The 27,222-nt window shown below is 54.6% G+C and overlaps 2 protein-coding genes across 7 annotated transcripts in view; one reads left to right on the forward strand and one right to left on the reverse strand.

The window, feature by feature from the left end:
* Positions 1 to 13,235, reverse strand: part of ARMH1 (armadillo like helical domain containing 1) — a 42,685-nt gene extending 29,450 nt beyond the window's left edge. The window contains exons 1-2 of one of the 3 annotated variants that reach the window (XM_074266126.1): positions 13,119 to 13,235; positions 382 to 609 (exon numbers count right to left, since the gene is read on the reverse strand). In XM_074266126.1, the coding sequence (XP_074122227.1) occupies positions 382 to 587 (206 nt within the window). In that variant the 5' untranslated portion in view covers positions 588 to 609; positions 13,119 to 13,235. Of the gene's footprint in view, positions 1 to 381; positions 918 to 13,118 lie in introns of those variants that run through there. The other 2 variants (XM_074266124.1, XM_074266125.1) reach the window with 2 other exon arrangements.
* Positions 13,236 to 13,307: 72 nt separating this feature from the next.
* On the forward strand, positions 13,308 to 26,055 carry TMEM53 (transmembrane protein 53). 4 transcript variants are annotated; one of them, XM_074266131.1, is made up of 3 exons: positions 13,308 to 13,329; positions 22,080 to 22,201; positions 25,332 to 26,055. In XM_074266131.1, the coding sequence occupies exon 3, from the start codon at positions 25,368 to 25,370 to the stop codon at positions 25,983 to 25,985; it is 618 nt and encodes a 205-aa protein (XP_074122232.1). In that variant the 5' UTR covers positions 13,308 to 13,329; positions 22,080 to 22,201; positions 25,332 to 25,367; the 3' UTR covers positions 25,986 to 26,055. The 4 variants fall into 4 exon arrangements, with proteins under 4 accessions (XP_074122232.1, XP_074122229.1, XP_074122228.1 ...); XM_074266128.1 differs by lacking the exon at positions 13,308 to 13,329 and adding an exon at positions 13,380 to 13,599; XM_074266127.1 differs by lacking the exon at positions 13,308 to 13,329 and adding an exon at positions 13,394 to 13,599 and having other exon boundaries at positions 22,050 to 22,201.
* Positions 26,056 to 27,222: the final 1,167 nt, after the last annotated feature.

Here is a 27,222-nt window from a genome sequence, read left to right on the forward strand (position 1 = left end):
TGTGTCCCCCCCCAATTAGACTATAAGTTCCTCCAGGGCAGGGTCTTTCTGCTTGGCTTGTATCCCCGGAGCTTAGCACATTTCATGGCACAAACTAAGAGCTTAACAAAGATTTTTTGACTGTTGACTAGAACACTCTCCCTGCTTACTCCGCCTCAGGCTCCCTCCAATGGAGGAAGATTCCTGGGGGGCAGCATCCCCCCAGACTTCCTCTCAAGGCCTTCTTCAGAGCTCTGTCATGGATACCTCAGAGCCCTGTGCCAGGTAGATAGTAGGTACTAAATAAATGTTTATTGGTTGAGAGCGTGGCTGCTCTGACAGATTTTAGCTCAGCCCTCCCCCCAGCATCTGAGGGCGCAAGAGCTTGGCTACAAAGGATACCTGAGCCGCAGCCACGTGGTCAGCCGCGCCAGGAACAAGCTGGCCCCTTGGGAAAACTCCTGCTCCAGCTCTGGGGCTGTCTTGCTGTGGTTGAATCTGATGAACTTGTCCAGGATGTGGCACCTGGCCACGTTGCCCGCGTTGTCCCACTCCTGCAGGAAGCCCAGCAGCCGGCTGATGGCCGCCTGCTCCTTGATCGAGGTCATGAGTCTGCGGCTTGCAGAAAACCTGTGGCCGAAGGGAGGCAAGCCGGTGGGTCGGCTGGACAGAGCCCACCCAGCACCCAAAGGCCCCGGGGCGACCATCGCTGAGGCATTCAGCCTCCCCGCCTCCAAGGGCTGCCCCATTCATGCTTTTTGGGGGCTCTGCTGAAACTAGCGGCCGAGGATGGTCAGCCTCTCTAGGTGGGGGTCCCAGTCACCCCATATTGGGCTCCTTCCGAATATGGGAAAGGGGCTTCCCTGGGCCTCACACGTGGGCAACCTTGTATGCTTTATTGGGTCTCCCCACGCCCTCTTTTTCTTTTCCCTTTTTCCCTCTGAAGAAGTTCATCCAGGAGCAGGGTGGGGGGAAAGTTTCTGTTTCCTCATTGGCTTAATGGGCTGTGGCTTGTAGGAGGCTGTGTCCTTGGCAGAGTGTTTTCAGTGTATCCTTTGGGGGAGGGAAGGTCTAAAATAAACCCGTTTTCCAAAAATAGTTGTGATGGAAAGTGTTATTACCCATAACCAATGTTAGTGGTGATGGGCGTGAGGCGGGCGCTCCTCTTGTGTCTAACAGATGACTGAAAGTCATATTTCACATTAGCTCGGGCCTGCCGGTGATTTACAGAATATTTGGGCAACATTGCTCGCAGGGGCCCCGGCTGGGATGGAGAGAACGGCTCGAGAGCAGGGAAGACGTGCACTGCACTGAGACCGCTGGGCCTAGAATTTACAGCCCCATAAACCGCCTCTGCACCCTCACCAGAGATCTAGTTAAAAGGACTTTACCGTCTGAAACACCCTAAAATTGATTCTAAATGAACATTTCCTCACACGGATTTGAGAAATTGATGGGGCCCTGCTCTCAGCGTTTTATTCGGGAGCAATGATCTGCCCTGTGTGGGAGAGCGTGGGTGCACGGCCACCCGTCCTTTCCAGGGACCACTCCCGTGCCCTCCTCCCTCCCAGAGGACGCTCAGTGGGGGAGAGCCTTGAAAGCAGTGGGCAATGGGCCACCCCCGAACCCCAAACAAGTTAGCCCCCCGGGTGCCTGTGGAGGCAAAACTGGGAAGTCCCCAGTCACCTTGAACGGCTTGGAGGCGGCTGGCCTGGTCCCACCCTGTGAGAGCAGGTGGAACAATACCTTCAGCACCTCCCTCCCCCCAAAGCTGGAAAAGTGCCCCCTGCCCTCTGTCCTCTGCCCTCTGACCCCCAGCCCCTCAGAAAATACAGAAAATGACTAAAGGTGAGAGAACTTGGAAGACCTTGAAGCTTCTCCCCTCACCCCCAAGGGCAATGATATTTTACACAGTTGTCCAGCCCAGACAACTGACCTGCTTCCCTCTGGATCAGCTCTCATGCATTTACTATTTGTGTGATACTGACCAAGTGCCCAAAGTCTTTGGGCCTCAGTTCTCTGTCTATGAAATGGGGACTCGAGCTCCCACTCACAGAAAAGGCCGGAAGGTTTGCCAAGTACCTAAATCTGCTGTTTCACCGATTCCCCCCCACGAGCCTGTGGAGTGGGTGCTTCTGGGACAGTAATTGATGATGGCTTCAGTCACCGGCTGGTGGGGAGGGGTCAATGTGTACACCCGATGTACTCCAGGTGTGAGCTGTTAGGCAGTCTCTCCTAGCAGCCTGCTTCAGTCTGCCTCCCTGAGGTTGCCTCCGGTTCTTGGAGAGGCCTTTGGGGGAGCAGAACAAAGCAGACTCCCTCCACAGGAGAGCCTTTACAGCCCTTGGCCACAGCTCTCTGGCTCCCCTCCAACAGATCTTCATGAGAGACGTGAACTCAAGGCCCTTCTCCATCTTGGTCACCCTCTGGATTCTCTCCAGCTCCTCAAGGGGTTTCCTCTGATGTGGAGGGCCCAAGACTCCGGGTGTGGGCCTTCCCAGGCGAAGGATGGAGGGGCTGCAGTTCTTTATCCTCCGATGCTCTGTCGGGGCAGCCTGTCCCACACTGGGACAGTTCTCTTGGTTAGGAAGTGCTTCCCGACTGTCTAGCTGAAGTGACCCCTGTCTATTCCTCCTGGTCTTGTTCCTGGGCATTGAACAAGGCTCATCGATCTTTCCCGAGAGCAGACGGTCTCATTTGTCGCCAGATCTAGTCTTGATTTCACCACCATACACATCATGGCCCCCTCAGGGGCAGGAATGAACTCCATCCTGCAGATTGCTTCAGCTTTGCTGTAGTTGAGTCGGTTCAGTCGTGTCCGATTCTGTGACCCCATTCAAGGTTTGCTTGCCAAAGACCCTGGAGTGGTTGGCCATTTCCTTCTCCAGTGCTTTTCTTCTACACATGAGGAAACTGAGGCAGCCGGGACAAAGTGATTTGTCTAGGATCCCACAGCTAGTAAGTATCTAAGGTTGAATTTGAACTCGGGGCCTCCTGACTCCAGGGCTGGCACCCTATCCATTGTACCACCCAGCCGCCCCTCAGCTTTGCTACTCACACCTCATTTGCCCCCCTCATTTGCTCTGCTCCTGCCTTCCCCACCTCCTCTGGAGTGCAAGGTCAAAGCAAAAAGCTCTTCCCTCAGCTTCCCTTTATAGAAGGCTAAAACACAGCCACAAGCTGTCCCATCTCCCTGCCCCCCGCCCCCGCTTCCATTTGTACGTTCTTTCCCCATTAGACTGTAAGCTCCTGGAGGGCAGGTATAATCTTATCTATATCCCCATGGCTTAGTGCAGTGTCTGGCACACAGTAGGTGCCTAATAACTGTATAGTGGGCCACATCATTGTCTTCTCTGAGCTATGCGGGGACACTTTATTCACCTGGTCTGGACCAGCTGCTGACTAGAATCAAATATAAAATAAGTCTCTTTTATTCGGGTCCCTTCCTTCCTTTCCCACCTTCTCATCCTGACTGCCACCATCATTGTGTGAGCCTGGACTCTTCCCATCAGAATATGAGCTCCTGGAGTTTGGGCCTTTTTTTTTTTTTTTGCCTTTTTTGTAACTCCAGACTTTCCAGCAGCTCTTAGCACACAGTAGGTGCTTAATAAAAGCCAGTTGATTGGGAGGGTGAGGTCTGACCACTAAGAATCCTGCAGGAGAGCAGGGAGAAGGGAGATATCAGGTTGGGGAGTGAGGAGGGAGGTGACACTGGCTGCCAGGTTTTCAATCCTGTCAAGTTTAATGTTTAAACTGCTAGAGAGTTCTGTGACCTGGGATTCAGGGAGACAGATGTGCTGACACACCACTATGACAGGACAAATAGCCTTCCAACCTCTGGCCTGCTCACTGTCCCTGGTGGGGCAATGGCCTCCCAGGGACCTTCTCTTCCACTCTGATCCCGGGGACTCTTGGCTAGAGCTTCAGGGTGACCTTTGGACATTAAGGTCCAAGGGTGCATTTCTACTTGCATTGAACCTGTCTCCTTGATAAATGCAGGTGCCCATTTCATAGATGAGGACAGAAAGTTCCCTTCAGGGAGGAGAGGGGGCTGGTGGGAAGCTGCCCTACGTCCTAGAGCCGGGAATCCAGCCCAGGCACATGAGCTCCAAACCCAGGGCTTTATCTGCTCCTGCTCTCCCTCTGTCCCCATCTCCCTCCTACACCAGCGGCCTTCAACATCAGTTGGGGAGTGAGCCAATGAGGCTTGGGAGATGTGGGGCTGCAGCAGGAGAAAGGCACTGAGCGCCAGGACTCACCAGCGTTGCTGGTTCGGTTCTGGGTCACACTATTCAATAAGGGGAGGGGTACAGAGTGATGAGGGGAGGTGGCGAAGGAGCAAGATTACACTGTGTGATGAGGACTGTTAGCCCGGAGAGGAGAAGGGGAGTCAAGGTGGGGGGACACAGAAAAGTGAAGTCTTTGCGAAGATCAAAGGCGAGCTGGCTTGGAAACTAGGACGAATGCAAACCTCATCTGTTATATTTTCAGTTTCCTCTGCAAGGGGGGCCCACTGCTCTCTCTTTGGCCCATCTCATTAGCTCTCGGGGACTCGACCACTATCTCTATGCCTCTCACAACTCCAAGCCCAGCACTCTGTCGTGGGCTCCATGGTCTCCTATTTCCAGATGCTGCCTTGACATTTCCACCTGAAAGTCCTATTAGAGATCTCAACCTCAACATGTCCAAAATTATTTTTCTCCCAAACCTTGTCCCTCTTCCAAACTTCTGTCTAATTGATGTTTCGAGATTCAGGGCAGCCCGATGGTGGTTAGAGCACCAGCCCTGAAGTCAGGAGGACCCGAGTTCAAATCTACCCTCAGACACTTAACACTCCCTACCTGTGTGACCCTGGGCAAGTCACTTAACCCCAAATGCCTAGCCAAGAAAAAGTGTTTTGAAGATTCAAATATTTTGTATGTTTTACTTTTCTATTTCACTAAGTGACTTTACCATGAATTAAATATGTTCTGGCCAACTGGTAAAAGTAAAAATATTAATGGAGGTTCATGTGTTTTTGATTGAACTTGAGTTAACTTGTTGGGAAGGGAGAAGTGAGAGAGTCAGTCAATAAATACTTATTAAACTCCCACACTATGCTAAGTAATCTGCCAAGCACTAGGGATACAAAAAAGAGGCAAATGCATGCACAAAAGGAGCCCTCCTTGCCATTTCTACAGCATCCGCTTTGGCCTAGACCCTGTATGACGGAATGCTTCTCGTTTGTTTCAGTGCCTCAGGATTACTGCTTTAAGAGCTGGCTGTGGAGTCCGGCTCCTCCTCTTAGAGCCTCTTTGAGCCACACTTTGCTGATGCTGTTTCATCGGCAGCTATTGATTAGAAGTGGTCATGCAGTTTTCCAAGTTCCATATGACCAGGGGTTCTCAAACTACGGCCCTTGGGCCAGATGCGGCCCACTGAGGACGTTTATGTGGCCCCTGGGTTATGGCAAATGGGCTGAGGGGCAGAGACATTGTGTGAGTTTTTGTTTTTACTATAGTCCGGCCCTGCAACAGTTTGAGGGACAGTGAACTGACCCCATATTTAAAAAGTTTGAGGACCACTGCGATATGACTGAGTACTGGAATAGGAGAGTGAAGGCAAGAATCCTCCTGTTCTCCGACTCACTGGGTGGGATAGCAGCTTTTCCCTCTGTTTCCTTTTTCTAGGTCTTACCTAGATTAACAAACCATTTTTCTTTTCACTTTAGGCTTCAGCTGCAGGAAACCTGTTGTATTATCTTGCAGGGATGGTGGACGGCTTTTCTAGATGATTCATGTTTGTACTTTAAAGTTCTCAGCTCTGGTCTTTTCATCCAAAATGCTTGGAAATCCTTTAATCCATCAAAGATCCATTTCTGTCTCCAGTAGGATTATGCTCATGGTTCCAACTGTAGTTCCTTGAACTACTTGTTTTTGGATGATTGCAGTTGGATTTTGGCCATGCCCTTTCCTTTTAGAAAGGATTCTGTATATTACTATCTGGTTTTAATAAATTTAGGCAGTTTATATTTATCATTTCTTAAACTATAATGTCCAGGTTTTTTAAACCATGATTTAATGATTCTTAAATTATCTCTCTTTGATCCATTTACTAGGCCAGTTTTTTTTTTTTTTTTTTGATAACACAGATTAAGTTTCATTCTATTTTTTTCAGGCCTTTGGTTTTGTTCTCCTATTTCTAGCTATCTCACTGAGCCCTTGATTTCTCTTTGAACTTCTAGTTTTCAGGGATGCCTTCTTCCTTTTTGGTCTTTTTACATTTTACAGGCCTCCACATTACTCTTCTATCCAGGGATACTCTTTTTCTTTCTGTTCCTTATACAGGATGATGCATCTTCTAACTCCAGGGTTTGCACTGTTAATCCTTTATGCCTGAAATACTCACCCTTATAATCTTTATCTCTGAGCTTCTCTAGTTTCCTTTAAGACTTAGTTCAAATCTTACCTTGCACAGGAGGCTTTTTTTGGTCCCTGTCACTGTTACTGCCTTCCCTCAGAGATTACCTCGCACATACATGATCTATATTTTATATGGACATAGTTATTTGCATATAATCTCCCCCACTAGAATGTGGGACTGTTTTTTGCCTTTATTTTGAGCAATTAGGTGCTGCAGTGCATAGAGTGCTGGACCTGGAAGCCAAACACAGTTCAAATCATGCTTCTGCTAGTTACTGGCTGTGTGAGCCTTCAAAAATCTGTTAACTCCTGTCTAACTCAATTTCCTTATCTGGAAAGTGGGGCTCATCATAGAACCTACCTTCCAGAGTTGATTTGAGGTTAAGATGAAACAATATTCTTTGCAAAGTTCTATATAAATGCTAGCTGTTATCATTTATAATAAATTGCTTTGCACCTGTAGCATTTATTTATTTATTTATTTATTTTCCCTGAGGCTGGGGTTAAGTGACTTGCCCAGGGTCACACAGCCAGGAAGTGTTAAGTGCCTGAGACTAGATTTGAACTTGGGTCCTCCTGAATTCAGGGCTGGTGCTCTATCCACTGTGCCACCTAGCTGCCCCAACCTGTAGCATTTAATAAATTACTTCACAGTTTGCAGTACTTAACACATAGTTAATAGATGTTTATTGACCTGATGTCAAATCCAGCCCTCTTTCCAAAGCACCAAGTAACCTCTTCCAAAGCTGTCAAAAAATTTTTCCTAAGACATAGGACTGACCAAATCATAGCCCTATTAAAAATCTTACCAATGACTCCCCATTACCTTCCAAAGAAAATAGAGGAGCCAGCCTAATTCAACATCCTTTCAGTCTGACTCCAACATGTTCCTCTCCCTCACCTAACCTTACTCTTTCATGTTCTCTAAGATCCTGGGCCATTTGCTAGTCCTAGATCTCCACCTGCCAACTCTTGGGGCTGTAAAGGTTCTTTCCACATCAGCCTCCACCTAGACCTGTTGCCATGGTGAGGCAGTGGGTATACCCCTTCTTGGAGCACTTGTTGGAAATGTTTTAGTGGAGATTCAGCTATGGATGTTCACGTGTGGGTTCAGATATCTTCGAAGGCCCTGAGATCCTGGGATTCTGCGGAATCTTTTTCCTTCTTGGGCTCATCTTAAGTATTCTTCCAGCTGGAAGTGATGTGGTCCTCCAGTTAATCAGGCTTCCTTCCCTTCCTTCTCTTCCTTCCTTCCTTCTCTTCCTTCCTTCCTTCCTTCTCTTCCTTCCTTCCTTCCTTCCTTCCTTCCTTCCTTCCTTCCTTCCTTCCTTCCTTCCTTCCTTCCTTCCTTCCTTCCTTCCTTCCTTCCTTCCTTCCTTCCTTCCTTCCTTCCTTCCTTCCTTCCTTCTCTTCCTTCTTTCCTTCCTTCTCTTCCTTCTTTCCTTCCTTCTCTTCCTTCTTTCCTTTTTTCCTTCCTTGGGATTAAGTGACTTGCCCAGGATCACATAACTAGGAAGCATCTGAGACCAGATTTGAACTCAGGTCCTCCTGACTTCAGGGCTGGTGCTCTGTCCACTGCGTCATCTAGCTGCCCCTAATCAGGCCTTTTTGATGAACTTCTTAGCTCACAGTCATGTACAGCTTCCATTAGAATGTTTCCTGAGGGAGGCAAACACCCAGCCTTGTCGGTGTATTCTCCCAGCATGATGCTGGGCCTTCCACAAAATGCTGAAGTACCCATTTGGGATGGCATCTCTTGGCCCCTCCAGCACAGCAAACCTACTTATCCGTCTAGTTGGTCTTCCACTTTCCAAAGAAGTAATGGCACTTCTGGTGCCAGGGCTAGCATTTTGTAGCAGGAGCCCTCTCTTTGGGTTGCCCTTATTGTGTGTGAAGCTCCAACACGACCCCAAGAACTCCAGAGGCTCTTGTCTAGATAGATTTGCTGGGAGCTCCCACACAAGGAGAGCAGCAAAAGGCATCCTTGGGGGCGGGCGTGAGGCCCGGGAGTGTTTTGTGACCGAGGGAAGGCAGAAACCCCGCTGTCAGCAGCAGGATCACCATGGGTACCCAGGACAAAGTGGTCACCATGCTTGGTCAGCGACACTGTGATTGGAGCTAACGGCTCCTCTGACAACACAGACATTCTTTCGTCACAGCCAAATGGCATTCGGTAAGGCAAGAGTGTTTTTTGAAATGTCAAGGAAATTATTTCCAATTTGATGCTTACAACCAGAGGCCCTAACGATCAGAGGAAACGAGAAGCAAACAAATTAGTGGTAATGGGAAATGGCTTCTGGAAAGCAAGATTTAATTTATAGGCAACTGATCACAAAGTGGAATATTCAGTAAAACCGTCTTCAATGGCTCCACTGGAAGAGCTCAGAGGGAAGGGAAGTGGAGCAGAGTCCTCCTTGGGGCAAAAAGGACTCCCTAGACCCAGAAGATGAGGAAAGGAGGCCTTGAGAGGAGAAGGGTCAAGAGAGCAGCAAGGCCCTTCCCTAAGGTTTCAGTGAGACTGCTCTCTCTTGGTCCATCTCCTAGCTGCCAGGCTGCTCCTTCTCACGGTTCTTTGTGGGGCTGCTGTCCCTACATTCCCTAACTGTAGGCTCCCTCCTCCAAGGCGCCGTCCTCTCTCCTCTCTCCCTGGGATCCCACCGGCCCTGGGCCGTGACTTTCAGATTTGTTGCTTTGGTGCTGGCTTCTCTTCTCAGCTGATGTCCCACTCCACAACTGCCTATTGGATATTTCCAACAGTATGTTTTATAGTTGTCTCAAACTCATGTCTACAAGTGAAATCTGAATCCTTCCGTCTTCCTAACTTCCCTACTTCTATCCAGATCCATGCTTTTCTCTTAAGTCAACCTATGTGTCAACCTGATATCCAACTCACCTCACATGAACAATCCAGATCTCTGGCAGGAGTCCTCTCACCCCAGTGCAGTATCTCATCACCTCCCACCTGGCCTGGCTTCCTAGTCTCCCTGCTTCTAGTTCTCCCCTCTCCACCGTGCCCAGATTGGGGCCGATGAACCTCTTGGATTGTATCATTACATCCTTACATTTCGTTCATTCATTCGTCTGCTGGATCCATCCAGTAGAATGTGAACTTCTTGAAAACAGGGAGAGAGAGCAACATGTGCTGGCAATGCCAAACTTCTCCCTCAATCAACCAACATCACCTCTCAGATCATGGTGGAGATAAGCAAAGAACCTGAGTCAAAATTCTTGGCAACAGTAGATGGCATAGATGGCAACACTGCCTTCAGTGAGGGGAGAAATCACTAGGAGCCCTACCTTATTTGTCACCATCAACAAATGGTGACCAGTTTCCATGGATGGGTTTCGATCTAAGAGTCCTAAGAGCAGCAACATTCCTCCACTCCCCCGGTCCCCTCGGCCCAGACCGTTGGCTCTGTTTACTCCAGTGAAGGTATAGCCTGGACAATGCTTCTGTGGTGCTGTAGCCACAGATCCCATCGCCAAAGAGGAAAGTTCCCATCACCAAAGTCTTTAGGTTTGCCAAATGGTTCAGCACCAGAAGCAGGTAGGATTCTATCAGCGCAAATGGCTCTGTAGAAGTCATGAGAATTTACTTTGCTGTTGTGCACCCAGAGGGCCGAGGGGCCTTTTCCTTTGGCTTGTATAAAAGTGAGACCTTCCCTTCGTGTTGTCTGTCTGTTAGAATGGGGGCTTGTTGGAAGTGGGCCGGGTCTTGCTTCTTTATTTGTCTCTCAGTGTTGTACAGTTAAGCACCTGGTCAGTGTTTTCTCACTCACTTCTTGTATCTCCATCCCTTGGCAGAATGCTTTTAACTTTAATGAATTCCTGCCTTTTCCCTTCACTGATTTCTTTGCCTCTCTGGCACTTTGGTCCTTAATGGATGTTTAGGGACTGACTGTTTTAACTGTAAGCTGTCTCTTCTGAGATCCAGTGTCCATGATCCCATAAGGCTTTGGGACCCGAGTCTCTGCTTCATCTCAGGAAGCATAAAAGTGGGGAAGTTTTGGAGGCAGGTGGTTTCAGAGATTTCTGGGAGAAAGAGGCGCTGCTGAGGTTTGGGGTCTGCTCCGACCTGCAGGGATGGGGACATGCAGACGATGATGGACGCTTTGCTCCTAGACCTTGGGCTGGTAAAAACAGCAGCAGCCAATTTTGGGCCTCTCATCAGTCCGTGAGGCGGAGAGTACTGCTGACAGAAACCCCCCAAAATGGCACCTTCCTTCCTATCTTTTGGGCAATTCATCATCTCAACATCTACGCCTTCCCTAGGCCCTAGAAGGGCCAGCTAAGGTCGGACTCGTGGCCTTCTTTCTGTGGTGGGTTGTGAGGAGACAATTTCTCTCAGGTCACAGGTATGGGGAGTATTTGCCACTAACGTATGTCATGAGGCTTTTATTTAAACATCATGATGAGAAGCCCTGTGGTAAATCCTGACGAGTCTAAAAAGGGGGAGCTTCATAAGGTGGGGGCTCTGTTCATCTGTCACAACAGGAAGGAATGGTTCTTGCCACAAACATTTATTCAGGGTCTATCACGTGCCAGGGCCTGCCTTGGGCGCTGGGAGAAGACAAAGTCCTTAAGGGATTCCCCCCTCCCCAAATCTGGCCTCCTCCCCTAGAACCTTCTCTTAATCCCTCTTCTAAACACATCATTCCAGCCCCTTGGACATTCCCCCCCTCATAACTGCGGGGATTCCTGAGCATCAGAATATGACTTCTCCCAGATCTGGCCTGGAGGCTGTCTCCATTCTGCGGGATGTAGTCCTTCAGATGCTAGATTACGGCTATTTTAACCTCCAGTCCTTCACCTGACTCAGGCTCACATGACACAGACCTCAAGGCCTTCCTTATCTTGGCCGCTCTCCTCTGACATATCTGGACCCTTCCTAGGCCGGGCGGCTCAGAGCTGGGCCAGGCCGACGATGAGGACGGAACAGAACGGACCGTCCCCATCTTCTCCACAAGTCGGAGACACTTTGTCAACAACTCTGCACCGACTTCCGCTCCTTTACCTGACTCTAAATCCAATGATCTCTTCATACACGATTGTATCGGGAAGGTCAATACTGATGCTTTCTTCGTGGCCAGGGCCAAGGACGACATTTCCCGTGATGCTCAGAGGCCAGAGAATACTACTTCTTGGACTTTATTTATTTCATATTTTTCCCCAGTTACATTCAAAGCAATTATATATATATATATATATATATATATTTTTTTTTTTTTTGATTTTTGAGTTCTAGGTTCTCTCCCTTACCACCACCCACAATTAAGAAACCAAAACAAAACAAAGCAGTGCTTCTGGACTACACTTTTTTCTCCCCTGAGGCAACTGGGGTTAAGTGACTTGCCCAGGGTCACACAGCCAGGACATGTGAAGTGTCTAAGGTCACATTTGAACTCAGGACCTCCCGACTTCAGGGCTGGTGCTCCATCCACTGTGCTAGCCAGCGGCTCCCAGACTACACTTTCTAGAAGACCAGCATCTAGCCCAGGATAGTGGTACCTATGGGCAAGGACTCTGGCCCGGGAGCTCCTGGGAAAGGGTTAGAGGAGCTGGGAGAAGCCCGGTTGTGGGGGTGGGGCTGCCTCGCGGAAGGCTGTGCTGGAGAGAGAGGCCCGGGGCGTGAATTCCCCGAGACCCACAGTGGGCCACACGGAGCCGGGCCTCCGACAGCGTCACTTCCACGGATAGAAGTTGGTTTCTGGCGTGGGCCCGTGACCGTGACAAGGACTCTCCTTTCTGCGTGTCCAGGCTCGGGGCGGAGGCCCCTGTGGGAGCACTTCCCAGGCTGCATCTCCATGGCTCATGGCACACCCACTCCCAAGGTTCTGGGCTCAGCGAGGTGCTGCTGGGGCCCCCAGGTCCCTGGCTCCTCCCCCCGGCGGCCGGCTGCCCCCACTGTGAGGCTGAGCACCAGGGCGGGGAGGGGGGAGGCAGCGGCCCAGGGCCTGGTACTCCCAGGCCCTTAGCCTTAGCGCCTCTCCCTGGGCCTGGGCACTCCCTGCTCTCTCAGGCGCCCTCCTGCCTCACCCGCAGGCAAAAAGGGCAGTTTGGAGTCAGGAATGACAAAGTCTCTTGGTTTGGGGGGAGGGGCGTAGATTAAGGGAGATTAAGAGTAGGTTAGTAATTCCCCTGAAACCTGTAAATGCTCATATGGAGTAAAGAGTAAGGGAAAGAATAACAAAAAAGCATTCGTCAGTGTCCTAAGCCTTGGGAGTTTACATTCTTATAGGGGAAGTCCACACACATAGATGTATACATAGATATATATGGGGGTGTGTCTGCAGATAGACAGATGGACAGACAGACATGCAGACATACAGACAGAGACAGAGGGACAAGATACACAGACAGACAGACAGATGTGGGGGGGCATGCTGGAGTGTTTTGCTTTGCAATGTCACCAGATGACATTTACTGAGGGCAGAAATTCTCTTTTGCTCTTTGGTGTCCCCAGCGCTTAGCACAAGGCCTGGCATACAGTAGGTGCTTAATCTGTGCTTGCTGTCGGACTGACTGCTTTGTGTCCCTGATTCTCGTCTTCCCTAAATACTTCGGCAGTCCCTACAGTATGGGGAGGGGTTGGGGCCCAACGGCCGGGCCTCAGTTTCCTGATCTGTACAAGGGGCTGGAGTCGGCGGGGACCCCGTGGGGCTCCGAACGAGGCCGCCCCCAAAGTCTCAAGGGCCTCCCTATCCCGGAGGGTCCCCAGAGATCCTTAGGCTTGCTTACCTCACTCTCCCGAAGGAAGCTCTCCGAGGGGCACTCCGCAACACCAATCCGGAGTCTCGCTGCCGGGCAGCAGCCAATGGCGACGCTCTCCGGGCCTCCGGGGTGGGACATCGTGACGTCAGGCGGGGCGAGTGGGTGCAGTTGCTATGGCTGCGGACGCGACGACCACGAGCAGGGGCGGAGCGGCGCCGTTGCCATGAAGCCCGGGCAGGTCACAGTGCGATCCTAATCTCTGATTGGGTTGTTCTGGGGTAGGGGGTGGGATTTCCGGTTCCCTATGCGGGAGGCGGGGCGAAGAACTGGAAAGGGAGGGTCCCAGCGTGCGCGGAGCCCCGACCCAGTCCCGGGCACAGGGGACTCTGGCCCGGGAGGGAGGGAGGGTTCCCGGGAGGGAACCCTGGAAGGGCCTCGCCACCCGCCATGGGCTCCGACGACTTGGACGTGACCATTCAGATTCCGGAGCCGGTCTCGCGCTCTCAGGGTATGGGGCTGGGGGCGCGTGGCGGGCGCAGGGCTTCTCTCAGGGGCTCCTCCCCCAGCCTTTCCTCTAGCGGGGCTCGTACACACCCACGCGCCCCCGTGGAGGGCGCCCCCTATGCTCCCCCGCACGTAAACTTTGGCATGTTCTAGGAGTGTCCCCAGTGCAGACCCCCCCTAGCCCGCGGTTCTCCGTGCCCCCCACGTGCACTTCCCCATGCCCCCCTCTCATACCCCCTTGGGCACGTCCCCAGAACACACCCGTCCTGTGTGGGGGTCCCGGGCCCCGCGAGGGGGCTCTTCCGTGCACCCCCCGGCCCTGAGGCTTCTCCCGGGGCCTCTGAGCACCTGTGGGAGTCTCCCTGCATCCCGCCCCCCCCCCCTTGCGCCCGATGTCGGGATACCTGCTCCACAGGCTCCCGGCCTGCTTGTGGGGCCCCACGGGGGGGGGGCGCCTGTGTCGGGACCAGGGCCTGGAGACAGGAGCGCTCCGAAGTGACCAAGCTCCCCCTCGGGGCCGAGCCCTGCTGACCCTGGGAGCAGCAGCGTCCTCAGAGGTCAGCCCCGGGCCTCTGCCGCCGCCCGGCTCCCGGACGCAGCTCTCTTGGCCTGTGGACTTCGGGCCAAGGCTGCTGTGGGGGCCCGTCTTCCCGGCCCCGCTGCCGCCCCCGCCCCCGCTGGCGCCCCGGCCCCGCGGCTCTGGGAATCGCGGGCGCTCCCCGTGGCTCGGGATGTTTCCCTAGGACGGGATGGGGGGGTGCGCTGTCAGGAGCCAAGCGCTCTGCTTCTCTGAGGGAGGGAGCTCGAGGCTCAGGGAGACCCATCCGTCAATCTCAGGCCTGGGGGGGGAGGGGAGGAAGAGGGGGGAAGGGACCCTTCGGGCCCCAGGTGTCTGATTCAGGGGGCGGGGCTTAACGTCCCCTCCATCCAGCCCCTCCCCGAATGTCTGTGTGCGTACATATGTGTGTGTGTGTGTGTTTATATTATATAGGTATATGGACTTTAAGCATTTGATTGGACATTTACTCCTATTCACTCTTAATAAAGTCAGAACATTCTAGTCTAAGCTCTTTTTGGGTCTTTGTCATCCAGGCGGGAGCCAGCCCCCAGCTGTGGGTCAGATCCATTTCTGCCCTCTGAATGGTGAGTTTAGGAAAGGGGAGGGACTTCCAGCGTCCATAAGTGAGAGAAGGAGGGAAGGCCCAGAAAGGGAGGGTCCAGCACAGAGAAATTGACTTTTAACATTTAGTATTTTTAACATTTTAATGTTAAAAGAAGAGTTTTTCTTGGAGGGGGAAGAGAAGTGACTTTGAACCCCCTCCCCTCCATTCCTGTCATTCTCACTCTGTCAGTCATGGAGCAGTGGTGAAAAGCTGGCCATGTGCTGGGCAGCTGCAGACACTGAGGTAACAACAGGCCCCGTCTGCGGGAAGCCGATGTTTCGGGGGACAGCCATGGGGACAGACACATTATCCACTAATGCAGCGAGTAGAAGAGTCAGAGGGCGTGAGGCTTGAAGAGGGATGACATGGGTGTGGATAGTGAGGAGGGCCTTCTAAGTGTAGGGAACATGGAGACCGCGAGCAACTGAGATGGCCGGCGTGGCCTGATTCCGTTGTGCGGATGCGGGGGACGGGGGAGCAAGTCCAGTGCGGCTGGGAGGTAGGGCGGAAGCGGACTGTGAAGGTTGTAAAAGCGAAAGGGGAGCACGGGGTAAATTCAGAGAGGGGATGCTTTGGGCACAGGCTGAACCGGCAAGGTCTTTGTGTTGGGGGCACAGAGCATCCCAGAGTCTCCCCGTTCACAGCCAGATTGCAAGAAAAAGACGTCTCCTCTTACTATCCACCTCCTTACTCCTTTGTTTCTCAGACCTTTATGTCATCTTCCAGGCCTTGACCCCTCTGCATCACCTGGGAGTTCCTTGTGGCTATACCCGGTCTCTTCCTCCACCTCTTGGCAGTTTTGACCTTGGTGGTCCCCTGCTCCAGGGACCCGTGAGACCCCACACTCTTGACATCCTCTTCCTGCTTGTCTGAGCATGGTGGGAGGTCACCCTGGGTCGGGTCTCTCTGGGGCTAGCTGGGGGACCGAGGCCATGTGACCTTTTTTGTCTTCTCTAATCAGTGGAGTGGAGGTCGTCTTGTGGGTTTTGTTGTGAAGTTTAAAGGAGATAGTCTCTGCAAAGCTCTTAGCCTAGTGCCTGCTACATAGTCACAGCTTAACGAATGTTCCCTTCCTCTTAAACCCACCGACGACTGTGGATCCCCCTAAAGCCCTTCACAGTCTGCTCCGGCCTCTGGCTTTTCTGACATGGTCCTGCTGGTGGAAAGGGCTTAAATCGAACCATGAAGGAAATTAGGGAGGGCATTCTAGGTGTAGGAGGCAGGCAGTCTGGCCAAAAGCTTGGAGGTGGAAAATGAAGCTTTTTTTTTTTTTTTTTTTTAATCAAGTTTTTATTAAAATGCCTACTAGTTGTCAGGCACTATGCAAAGCACTGACAGAACAACTGCAAAGAATGAAATTGTCCCTATTCTTAAGGAATATATGGATTTTATAAATGTGAGAAAACAGACCCATGGCTTAATCAAAATGAGGCCTTTTGGATGGAGAGCAAGGAGGAGGCCGACTTGAATGGGCCAGAGAGTGTGAAGGGTGCCAGAGAGGCTGTCGCAGCAAGGTGGCAGAGGTTTGAAAGGCCCAGCAGAGGCGTTTGTTCCTGGCCTCGGCAGTATCAGCAGCCACATGGCACCTTTAAGAACATCGGCAGCCGAGTACTGGGTGAAATGGCAGGAGAGCCGGAGCCCAAAGTCTGTGGCCGCAGTCCAGGGAAGGCCCGCCCTCAGAAAGGCCTGGGGTGAGTGGAGAGGAGGAGAGCACGTGGGGAGGAAGACAGACTTTCAGTGGAGAGACTGGATCTGAGGGGAGTCCAGGCAGGCCAGAGAAGCCATAAAAAGTGCACCTTCTCTGGGAGCGGCCGGGCCGGGCAAAGGCCGCTGCTTTGCTTCTGTTTTCTCCATGAAGGAGACTGGAAAGGACAGAGCAGAAATGTAAGAGGAAGTTGATACCCAAGTTATGTGTGGACTGAAAGAGCCCTGAGCTGCCTTGGGAGTCCAGGTGAACGACACTTTTGGGGAGTCCCTCACACTCGTGGCTCGAACTGCTGAGTCACGTGGAGAGGATGGACTCCTGCGGCTGTGGGCCAGTGAGCCTGATTCTGGGAGGGCTGTGGACCAAATAAAGATGTGATTGGGAATGTCTCCCAAAGGAAGCAGCGGCCAGGACCGCTGTGACAGACTGCCCGGCTACCCTGCGAAGTCAGGGGATGCCAGAGATAATCATTTACCTGGAGTTTAGCAGAAGGCTTGATAACGTAGCTAGGCCCTGTTCTCCTGGGAAAGATGGAGAGATAGGACACAATTGGATGGGTTCCAGACAGGCTGTGTGACCGCGCTCGAGTCTGTTAATGGTTCATGTCAGCAGGCAGAGGCCTCCCGGGGATCTGTGCTTTTTTACCTGCTTATCAAGAATTTGGTTAAAGGCCAGAGGTGCTTATCAGATGTGCAGCTGATACAGAGCTGGGAGGGAGAGCCCGCTTGCTGAGGAGCTTGGCAGGCCACCCAGAGTGCGGGGCTAAGCTGGATAAAAGGAAATCCAATAGAAGTAAAAGCATAAGGTTAGGTTGGGTAGGAAAAACAATCAGCAGTCCAAGGACAGCGCAGGGGAGGCTTGGTTAGACAAGAGCTGGCCCAGAACTCCGGCCTCTCTTTGGGGCGACTGGAAGCTCAGAGGGTCAGCAGGTTGGTGGGGCCGCCCCCGAAGTTCAGGGAGCTTGGCTTGTGTTAGGGAGGTCACGGTTCAGGAAGAGGGAGGTGGTGGGCCCTGTCTGCTGCCCAAGGCAGCTCTCCTATGTCGGGGAAGCTCAGGGCCAGCCACTGTGATGAAGGACCATGAAATCCCATGAGGATTGTGGGAGTGTTGGTCCTGGCACAGAGTGGGGAGAGGGCCGAGGGCCTTCTTCCTTTGTGAAGGTTGGTCACTTGGACTCAGGGCTCAGAACCAGGAGCCAAGGAGGGAAAGGCAGAGAGGCCCACTGAGTCAGGATGGAGAGCCGCTTGTCAGGTGTATTACCCAGGATTCCATTGGGGGTGGGTGGGGCTTGAGACTTTTGGACTCTGCTGACTCCCGTGGCTCTTTTCTGTGATTTTGTCTTTAATGGATTTCTGGCTTCTTTCCTGCTCATCTCCCCCCACCTACTGAATATTATTTTTTTTTCCAATTACATATATAGTTTTCAACATTCATTTTCGTAATGAGTTACAAAATTTTCCCCTTCTCTCCTTTCTCCCCAAGACTGCAATCAATGATATGTTATACACCCGCAGCCACGTTACACTTGTATCCACATTAGTCATATTGTGAAAGTCCGGCTCGCCTTTTTTCTGGCTCTGTCGCTCCTCTCTCTGGGATCTCTCTTGGATTTCCTCCTTGGCAGTTTTCGTCTTCTCTCCTCCTTTTCCATTTAAAGCCCCTTTGATGCGATTTGCAAGCTCCTTGGAGAGTGGATTTTGCTGGGTGCCCTGTGCCTCTGAGCAGGGGCTGTCTGCTGGCCCAGAAATAGAAAGCCATTGTCATCTACTGTCTTTGAAAGCAGTTCACTGTTCCCTTTCCAGATACCTTCCTGTCTGAACCCCTTCCCTTCGGTAAGCGGCCCCAAAGGGCGTCCAGCTTCTGTCCCAGACCTCCCCTAAGGGGGGCTCTCTAGGCCCTGCTGGCAGTGGATCCTGGCAGTGGGCGGGAGTGATCCAGTTGGACGAGTCTTGGGAGATTCTCGGTGACCTTTTAAACCTGTTCTCAGCTTACGATGCTGGGGCCCCTTGTTAATCCTCGGTTGATGGCTTCCCTGGCTGAGGGGTGAGTGGCAGACATGGCAAGGACGGATTTGGCCTTGAGCAGCCAATGGACTGCAAAGGGAGTGGGGAAGAGAAGGAGTGGGGCTGGCAGAGCTGGCAAGGAAGGGCTCATGGAGAGTGTCCAGTTCCCTCCCACTCCTGTTTTATAGAGAGGACCCCAAGGCTTAGGGAGGAGGGAGCATCAGGCACTAAGCCTGGGAAGGACTTCAGCCTGGCCCTCCTGGAGCTTTTCACCCAATAGGAGGAGATGGGACCCAGCGGAAGGAGCCCAAGGGCCACATGAGGCAGGGATGGATGGCAGGGGCCGAGTGGAGCTTGGAGCTGGGCTGGGCTTTGGAGTCTGGAGCCCAAGGAGGCTTCCTGGAAGAGGTGGAGAAGGGAGGCAAGGAGTGAGAACAAAGGTGTTGGTAAAAGTCATGTGCTGAGTGGGGGACGGCAAGGAGGCTGACAATCCGTACCGTATGCTATAGTAGACTCTGAATTGTGAGCAAGGAGCTTTCTTGTCCAGGACTCAGGGCTCTGTGATTCCGCATCACACCCTGGAAGGACTGGCCAGTGCTACTCTTCGTGAGGCCAGGAGGAAGCTCATCGCGTGGCCTGGCCCTGCCGCCCCTGGCTCGTCCCCAAGGATTTGCACCTCTCTGGTTCTTATGACCCCTGGGACGGTGGTGTCAGTGTGGCCGGGGAGCCAGGGGGCCCAAAGGCCCAGGTCCCCAGAGTCCAGCCCTAATGCTGTGTGCCCCTGCATAGGCTAGTACCAGAGGGTTCTGTGTGGGGCAGAGCTTCTGGATAGGTCACTTCCTTTCATTTCTCTTTCTTCCCCTGTAGACCTGGGGTTCAAAGGAAGGAAGGTTTAGCTCCGGAGTTAGAGGATCTGCATGATCCTGGCTGTCTCAGCTTCTCCCTGGGCTTTCATTCCCCATCGGGGAAATTCTCTGACATTTCTCCCTTCCTCCTGAGGCTGAAGGCTCCTGGTCAGGGCAGTGTTCCAAATTGGAACTTTGGGCCTGGGCTGCTTGCTTCCTCAGCTATGAAGTGGGCATGTGAAAGGGAGCCCCGCCCTTGCCCGTCATCCTCCTGGCCCAGATCCGGAGGTTTAGATGGCAGAGCTGGTGCCGTTTGCCCCCGATTGAGCTGGCCAGAAACTTTCAAAAAAATTAAGTTGCCAGGAAAAATGTGCCCAGGAGCCAGGGTGTGTGGTCAGGGAGGAAGCACCAGCCTCGGGGTCCCAGAGATTTGCCCGAGGGTCTGCAGGTGACAACCGCCCCTCACTCCCAGATTTTGGGATTCCATTAATTTCTACAAGAGCATGCTGGCGCTTGTAGTTCAAGGGTCAACGATTGATATATTGACTCTCTTTCTAACAGAGCCTTGAAACTTACAGGTCACCACTCCCTGGTCCCATAAATCTTAGTCAGAAGCTGGAGGGCAGCGTCCTTTCTTTGTCCCTTTCTGGTAGTGCCCTTGCTGTCCTGGGAGAGCCACCGGGGCTCCATAAGGAAGGGACCCTTCTTAACTCTGGCGAAGCAGCCTTGGTTTTTCCAGGAACATGGGGTGTGTAATTGTGTGTGTGTGTGGGGGGGCCCTCTCCAAGCAGATGGGGTGGGGTGGGCTTTTTCCTGATGCTGCTGTGCTCCCAGAAGGGTTTGTAGACCGCCCCCCCTTCCTATCTCTGCCTCTCATCTCAGAAACAGGGAGGTGACCCTTCTCTCTGGCCTCTGCCCTTGGCAAACCTTACTGGGAGGATTATGGACAGCCTGGATGCCAGGACTTAATGAGGACACTGAGAGAACAGAGAGCAGTAGTGGAGGCCGGCAGGGAGGGGGAAGGGCCTGCTTTGTGAAGATTATCTGAAGGGATTAGGACGGGTTAGCCTGGAGAAGGGCATGGGAGCCTGTGCAGGAGGGACCTTGTACTTGACCTTGGATGACGGAAGTGGGAGCAAGGGGGAGGTGGTTGAGGGCCAGGTTGAGGTTTGTTGTCAGGAAGGCGGCTCCCCAAAGGAGAGTGTCCCTGGAGGTCTGTGCACAGCCCCTCACTGACGTGCCCCGAGGGGAGTTCCAGCCAGGGGTGGATGGGCCTGGGTGCTGCTGAGCTCCCTTCTGCTGCCAAATCCTGGTCCACGAGACACAGGAAAGGTGACCAGAAGAGGTGGGCTCAGGCTGTGACACTCCTCAGCCCCTTCCAGGCTTGTTCTCAAGAACCCCCCTTATTAGCAACAGGAGGGAAACCCCTCTTAGAAGCCCCCGGGCCTGCACCTCTCAGGCGGGGCCCTCTGCTAGGCATGGGCAGGGAGGCCTTTTACTTAGAATGTGGAGGCCGGCCTCTCCACTCTCCTTACTGGAGGATTGAGGATTCCAGTTCCGGGGCTACTCCGGGAGCCCCGCTTCCAGAGCTCTCCTTCCCACTGCCTTTGTTCCTGACAGACCCTCCGCTGCCCCCCCACCTGCCATGGCCGTCTCCTCCACAAGGAGGGGCCTCGAAGCTTGGAACGCCACGCCGGGGAGCTTCTTAAGGACGAGGGTTGTTGCATTTTCAGTGACTCTCAGTTGGCATGTTAGAAACTTGTTTGTGGAGTTGAATTTTTTGAAACATTAAAGTCGAGGACGTGGCCAGGGGTCGGAAGCTCCGATGGAGCTTTTGGGCTTTTCTGGAAGCTGTCAGCGGAGGCAGCCTCTGACGTGTTTGCCTCGGCTGCAGAAACCGGCCCAAGAGCCGCTTTGGGTGTTAGACCCCCTGGGGGCCGCGGAGCTCACGCTGGCCCTGGGGCTCCATTCAGCCGTCGGGGTGTCCGGGGGCTCCCCATGCCCCATACTTGGCATTCAGGTCCTTCCCGATCCCTCTGTCTGGTGAGAGTGGCCCAGCTGACCCACAAACAAGACCTCTCTGTCTTAGCTTTCTGCACTTTTTCTGCTGCCCCCACCTCTGGGATGCCCTTCCTCACCTCTGCCTCCCGGCTTTCTTTAAGCCCCAGGTAAAATTCCAGCTCCCCTTAGACACCTCCCTCAGCCCTTCTACCCCCCTCGGTTTACCCCTTGTGCAGGTTTGCCTGTTGCTCCTCCCCCTCTCTCTTTTGACTCTTTTTGTAGCTCCAGGGTTTAGCCCAGTGCCTGGCACATGGTGGGTGTTTTTATGAATGTGTACTGGCCCACTGGCTTTACCCTTGATGGCTCAGTGCAGCCCCAGGGGACACAGGTCTGAGCCTACCCTTGCCCCCCAGGTGGCCGTGGCTCTGGAAGACCTGGCAGAGGAGAGGCTGGATGGTGTGATGGACAGTGCCGAGTTGGGGCGGGGTGGGGGTGCTGATCTCGGTGCCCTTCCAGCCCCGACACGGGGTGCGACCTCTGGGAGCTGTAAAGGGCCGGCCCCACTGGGCTTGGCTGACTTCAAGCTTACAGGTCCTGGTTGGACGTGAAGCCCCCGAGGGTCCCTCTCAGCTCTAGGCCCCGGGCACAGGATGAAAGCCTGGGTGTGATTTGTGGGGTCCCGAGGCTGGTGGGAGGAAGGGCAGAGGGCACAGCCTGCCACGGGCCTCTTTTCTCAGGAGGAAGCTTGATCCTGGATTATATTTCAGAAACAGGCATAGACCCAGAGAGAAGGGAGAGAGGGAATCAGCAGCCGGTGGTGATTCTGCTGGGCTGGGGAGGCTGCACAGACAAAAACCTGTCCAAGTACAGTGCCATCTACTTCAACAGGGTGAGTGAGTGGCTGTGGCCACTTCCTGCCTGCCGGGAGCCTCGACGGCCCCTCAGGGTCCCCCGGCCACTTCTCCCTCCTTTCTGGGCTGGGAAAGTGGGAGCAGGAGCTTGTGTGGGGACAGCATTGGTTATGGACCTGCTGTGTACAAGGTCCTGTGCTTGGCACACTGAGAGAACAGATGCTGCCCTCAGAGAGCTTCCGTGCTGGACAGCACGTCCCCTGCAGCCAGGGCTCCCGGGTGGGGAGCGGGGGGTGGCAAATTCAGCAGGAGCCAGGCCAGAGACAGAAGGGCCGCACTCCTCGGGAAGGGGCCCAGAGCTGGGGTGGCTGGAGGGGAGGAAGCTGGAGTCAGTATGGGGGGGGGGCGGTTTGAGAGCCAGGCCAAAGGGGTTTGGGGAGTGGCTGAGGCCGGGAGGCCAGGCTGGGCTTAACTCCTTCATCTCAGGCCTGGGGCCATCGGAGCCCGCAGAGCCAGAGGCTCTGCCTAGGGTGGCCCTTCTGGGAAGAGAGGCTGCCCCAGCAGCAGCTCACTGGGTGAGGGGGCAGGCAGAGGGAGCTCCCTGGGGTCACCCCGACTGGGTCTCCTCCCACAGCCGGGCACTTGGAGCTTTCTCCCTAGGCCCAGTGGCTCAGCCTGGGAGACTCTCTAGCAGCATTTGCCTGGCCCTGTTGCAACCCCGACAGTCCAGGATTTTTGTTGTTGGCCTGGTTTCCTCTGCCCCAGAGCTTTGTGAGGGGGAGGTCTGTGTTCATGCTGGCGATGGGGTTTTCTCTTCCCCACTGGCCCGGCCTCTGCCTCCTGGGCTCTGCCCTGTGCTTTCCCCCAAGGTCTTCCTCCATCCAGATGAGGATGCTGACCCCGAGAGGCTCACAGCCCCAAGAGCCCCCCCCTGCAGCCTGGGGTGCTGTCCAGTGTAGAGGGGAAGCAAATCCCTTTTTCTGTTGTTTCACTGGGATGACTGGGGAGCCTTAAAAAGGCATTTTCCCCAGGAAACAGATGTGACAGGCCCTAGATGTGGAGCAGGGAGCCCTTTCCCCAGTCACCTGTCCTTTCCTGTGGACTGTGGACACGGTAATGGAGTGGGACCCCGAGTGCCCTGTGGAGCGGCCTCTGGGTGCCTTCCTGGGGCTGACCGCTGGGCCCAAGCCCATTCCTGGTTGGCTGTTTGCTTCTGCCCTTTGGGGGGAGAGTAGCTTCTCCTCAGGCCCTGGACTAGGGGGCTTCTGCTCCACTCCCCAGGTCAGGGCAGACCCACCCCATCCTCTTTCATCCCCATCCCACCTAGTCAGGTCCAGGCACCACTGAATGACCCCCCCACTGAGCTCTGCCCTCATTGGTCAGGGCGTTGATGATTGACAGGCACTCAGCCTGTCAGTGAGTCCCTGGCTAGGGACTATTCAGGGCTCCCTGGGAAGTGGCCTACAGTCCCAGCCCTGTTTTGGGGGAGCAGAATAGCAACAGCTTTCAGAGTAAAAGGCCTGTGTCATCTGCTTCCTCTGGCTTCTTCCCCCTTCCCCTTACGTCTGTCTCGGGGGGCTGCGGGCCTGGGCATGTCCTCCCCTGCCCTGGCCATACTTCTGCACAAGCTGCCCCGTGCCCAGAGCACATCCTTCCCATCCAGCCCAGAGCCGCCCCTGCAGCAGGCCCTATCCCCGTAGGGCACCGGGTCTCAGCCCCCTCCCCAATTACAGTGTGGCTCCTGAGAGAATGGGAGCTCCTCGAGGTCAGTGGGGCCCGGCACAGAGTAGGTCCCTAAGTGTTTGGGGGTCAAGGACTAGGAAGTCATGTCCCCATGTGGTGGGGGAGCAGCCCTCCCTGCTGGGGAGAAAGAGTTTCCTGGGCAGGAGGATCTCTCTCTCCATCTGTGAGGGCAGATAGGCTTGGGTTCCACAAGGGAAGGCACAGAACAGAGAAGGGACTTCTCCGCAGGGTCTCTGTGATTCATGGCCAGGGAAAGATGGCCCCAAGGGCCCCGGGGTCCTGCCTCCTGGACCTTGTGGACAGAGCAGTTGAGCTGGCTCCCCTGGGCCGCATAAGCCTAAGCCTAAGGCCTTCCTGCCCCCCCCCCAAGGGGAGCTCAAGAGAAGGTCCAGAGGTCCTAGAGTCTCAAGGGGGCCCCAGATGATCCCGTCATATGCTGCAGTCTGACCCACACCTTTTCCTTGCACGGTCCCTGCTGTTGGGGGAAGGAGCTTAGGGCTGGGAACTGTTGGGGACCTTATAGAGTGGGGGGGAGAGAAGGAAAGCTAGACGCCCCCTTGGGGTTCAGCTGCCAGGCTGGAAGGGGGAAGAGAGGCAAAGACAGAGGGAGGGGCGAGTGCGGGGATCTTGGAAGGGGCAGCTGGGTCCTTCTGGGGACGCTGGAGGGCCTACTCTTGGCACTGTTCCCAGCCCCCTCCCCGGGCCATCTCTGCCCCCTCCCTATATCCTCCTGGTTGGGGACAGTACTGAGGATGCAGAATCCCACGACTGGGTGCTCCAAAAGCTGAGCTACGTTCTAGACAGACAGTGGTCACTCTGTAAAAGATCCAGAGGTCCTAGTGGGCTGCCAACTCTCCCCCCGCCCCACATTGGGGACAGCATTGAGAGGAGCACCCTGAGACCTCAGCCACATCCTAGGCTGGGGAGGAGGGGGGAAGGGAAGCACCCCCTATCTGAAAAGGAGAGCCCAGTGAGTGTCTATGATGGTGAAGGGATTCCCTGGGGGTCCTTGGAGGAAAGGAAGATGCTGGTCCTGGAGGGTCCCAGGAAGGGGGAATGGGTGGCCCTCTGGTCAGAAGTGGACTGGTGGGTGCCGGGGAGGAGGAGCCCAGCCAGGGGGCGGGGCCTGCCCCCGGCTCCCCTAGTTCCCCCCAAACCAAACCGAACTGCAGTGCTCTGCTGCTGGGAAACTCTGGGAGGGCCGGCCTGCTTCTCATTGGACTGCACCTGCAAAGAGTAGGTGCTTGATGTTTGCGGAAGCAAACTTCTGAAAGGCCTCACAGCTTTCTGAACTTGCCTGGCTCCAGCTTTCTAAGGGTGGGGGGTGGGATGGCGTGTGGGGGGAGGGTCCTGCGGAGCAGTGACCAGCGGCAGAGCTTTGGAGCTGACCTCGTGGTTGGGGGGGGTTGTCTCTGGGCCCCACAGGGATGCATCGTGATCCGCTACACGGCCCCCTGGCAGATGGCCTTCTTCGCGGAGCCCTTTGGCATCCCCTCCCTGCGTGGCCCCGCTAAGAAGCTGCTGGAGCTGCTCTTCGACTACGAGATCGAGAAGAAGCCCCTGCTCTTCCACGTGTTCAGCAACGCGGGGGTCATGCTGTACCGCTACGTGGTGGACCTGATCCACACGCACCGCCAGTTCAGCCACCTGCGCGTGGTGGGCACCATCTTCGACAGTGCCCCCGGCAACAGCAACGTGGTGGGCGCCCTGCGCGCGCTCTCCACCATCCTGGAGAACAAGCGGCCGGCGCTGCGCATCTTCCTGCTGCTGGCCTTTGCGCTGGCGGCCATCCTGGTGAAGCTGCTGCTGGCCCCCATCACCGCCATCTTCCACATCAACTACTACGACGCGCTCATGAAGCAGTCGTCGCGCTGGCCCGAGCTCTACCTCTACTCCAAGGCCGACCGCATCATCCGGGCCAGCGACATCGAGCACATGGTGGTGGCGCGGCTGGAGCAGCAGGTGCTGGTGCGGGCCGTGGACTTCTCAGCCTCGGCCCACGTCAGCCACCTGCGGGACTACCCCACCTACTACACCAGCCTCTGCCTCTCCTTCCTCTACAACTGTGTGCACATGTAGGGCCCCGCCCGGCCTTCCTGCCCACAAATAAAAAGGGGCCCCCCTCCAGCTCGGGCTGTCACCTCTGGAATATCTGCTCTGTTCCCTTAGCCTGGGCCCCCTCCCATTTCTCCCTAGGAAATCACTTCCGGGTCTGGTTCCCTGCTATGGCCTTGGCAAGGAATTCTTGCACCATTGTCCTTCCAGCGTGATGTCTCCCTCCCACTTTTGTGTCCTTTCTAGATGTGATGAGGAGGCACCTGGAGCCCTTCCAAGGGTCCAGAGAGCTGTGTGGGATCACCCCAAGTGTGCATCGTGGGGGCTGGAGAAAGAACAAGAACCTGGGTTCTAATCTTGGCTGTGGGTTATTGGGGGGGATCCAGAACTCTCCTTGAGCTGCTTCCCAGCACTTCAGAAGTGAGTCACCTCTGGCAGCCCCAGGATCCCCCAGAGACTCCTCTGGTTCCACATGCTCTACTCCCTCCTTGGCCCCTAAGGCTGCCTCGGCCCTGGTGGTGTTCCCCTATGTGGCCAACAGGTGGCACTGCTGCCTAGCGTAGGAGGGCTGCTAATGGAGGATGGCAGGGACACCGAGTGGCAGCAGCCACATGAGGGTGACAGATGCCCACTGGCCCATCGGGAAGCCCAAAATGCTGACATCATGGCCAGGAGCACTGGGAGTTCTGCTGGGAGGGCAGCAGTAGCTCCCAGCCCAGCCCTGGGAAGGGGAGAGGGAGAGGGGTTGGCAGAGAGGGGTCAGGGGAGAGAATGAAGAATCACTTCTTGGAGGAAGACCCTGCCCAGCCTTCTCTGGCCTAGAAAACAAGTGTGACTTGGCCAAAGTCATGGGTGGGGTTACTCTATCAAGAAGGGGGGAGGTCCTCTGGGGAAGGCCCTGGGGAGCAGCTGCACAAGTGGTGGGATTCTCAGTCCACCAAGGCAGAGGCCCCAGGCAGGGTGGAGGGTGCTGGACAGTATGTGGGCATAGCCCCTCCCCCCACCTAACTTACAGAGGTGTACCTTGGCACATTCTGCACCCACAGGTGCCAGTGACCACAGAAACCAGAACACACCTATCTCTCCCCCCCCCCCCCCCCCCCCCCCGCCCTCAGGGCAGCCCACTGCATTCTGGGATAACACTGATTCTAACAGGCCTCTCAGCCTTCCCTACTGCCTCCTCCTTCAACCATAATGTGTTCCTCTGCACGGCTCCCCTTCCTCCTGAGACTTTTCCGGCCGGCCCAGCGCCCTCCTTCCA

Source organism: Sminthopsis crassicaudata, chromosome 4 (assembly GCF_048593235.1).
Source record: "Sminthopsis crassicaudata isolate SCR6 chromosome 4, ASM4859323v1, whole genome shotgun sequence".
NCBI classification, from domain to species: domain Eukaryota; kingdom Metazoa; phylum Chordata; class Mammalia; order Dasyuromorphia; family Dasyuridae; genus Sminthopsis; species Sminthopsis crassicaudata.

Bases quoted from the DNA above. Each gene is read 5' to 3' on its own strand.
- TMEM53 (XM_074266127.1), top strand. From the start codon at position 13,539: ATGGGCTCCGACGACTTGGACGTGACCATTCAGATTCCGGAGCCGGTC. The intron at 13,600-22,049 runs GTATGGGGCTGG...CTCTTTTCTCAG, and splicing joins GCCGGTCTCGCGCTCTCAGG to GAGGAAGCTTGATCCTGGAT. The intron at 22,202-25,331 runs GTGAGTGAGTGG...TGGGCCCCACAG, and splicing joins GTGCCATCTACTTCAACAGG to GGATGCATCGTGATCCGCTA.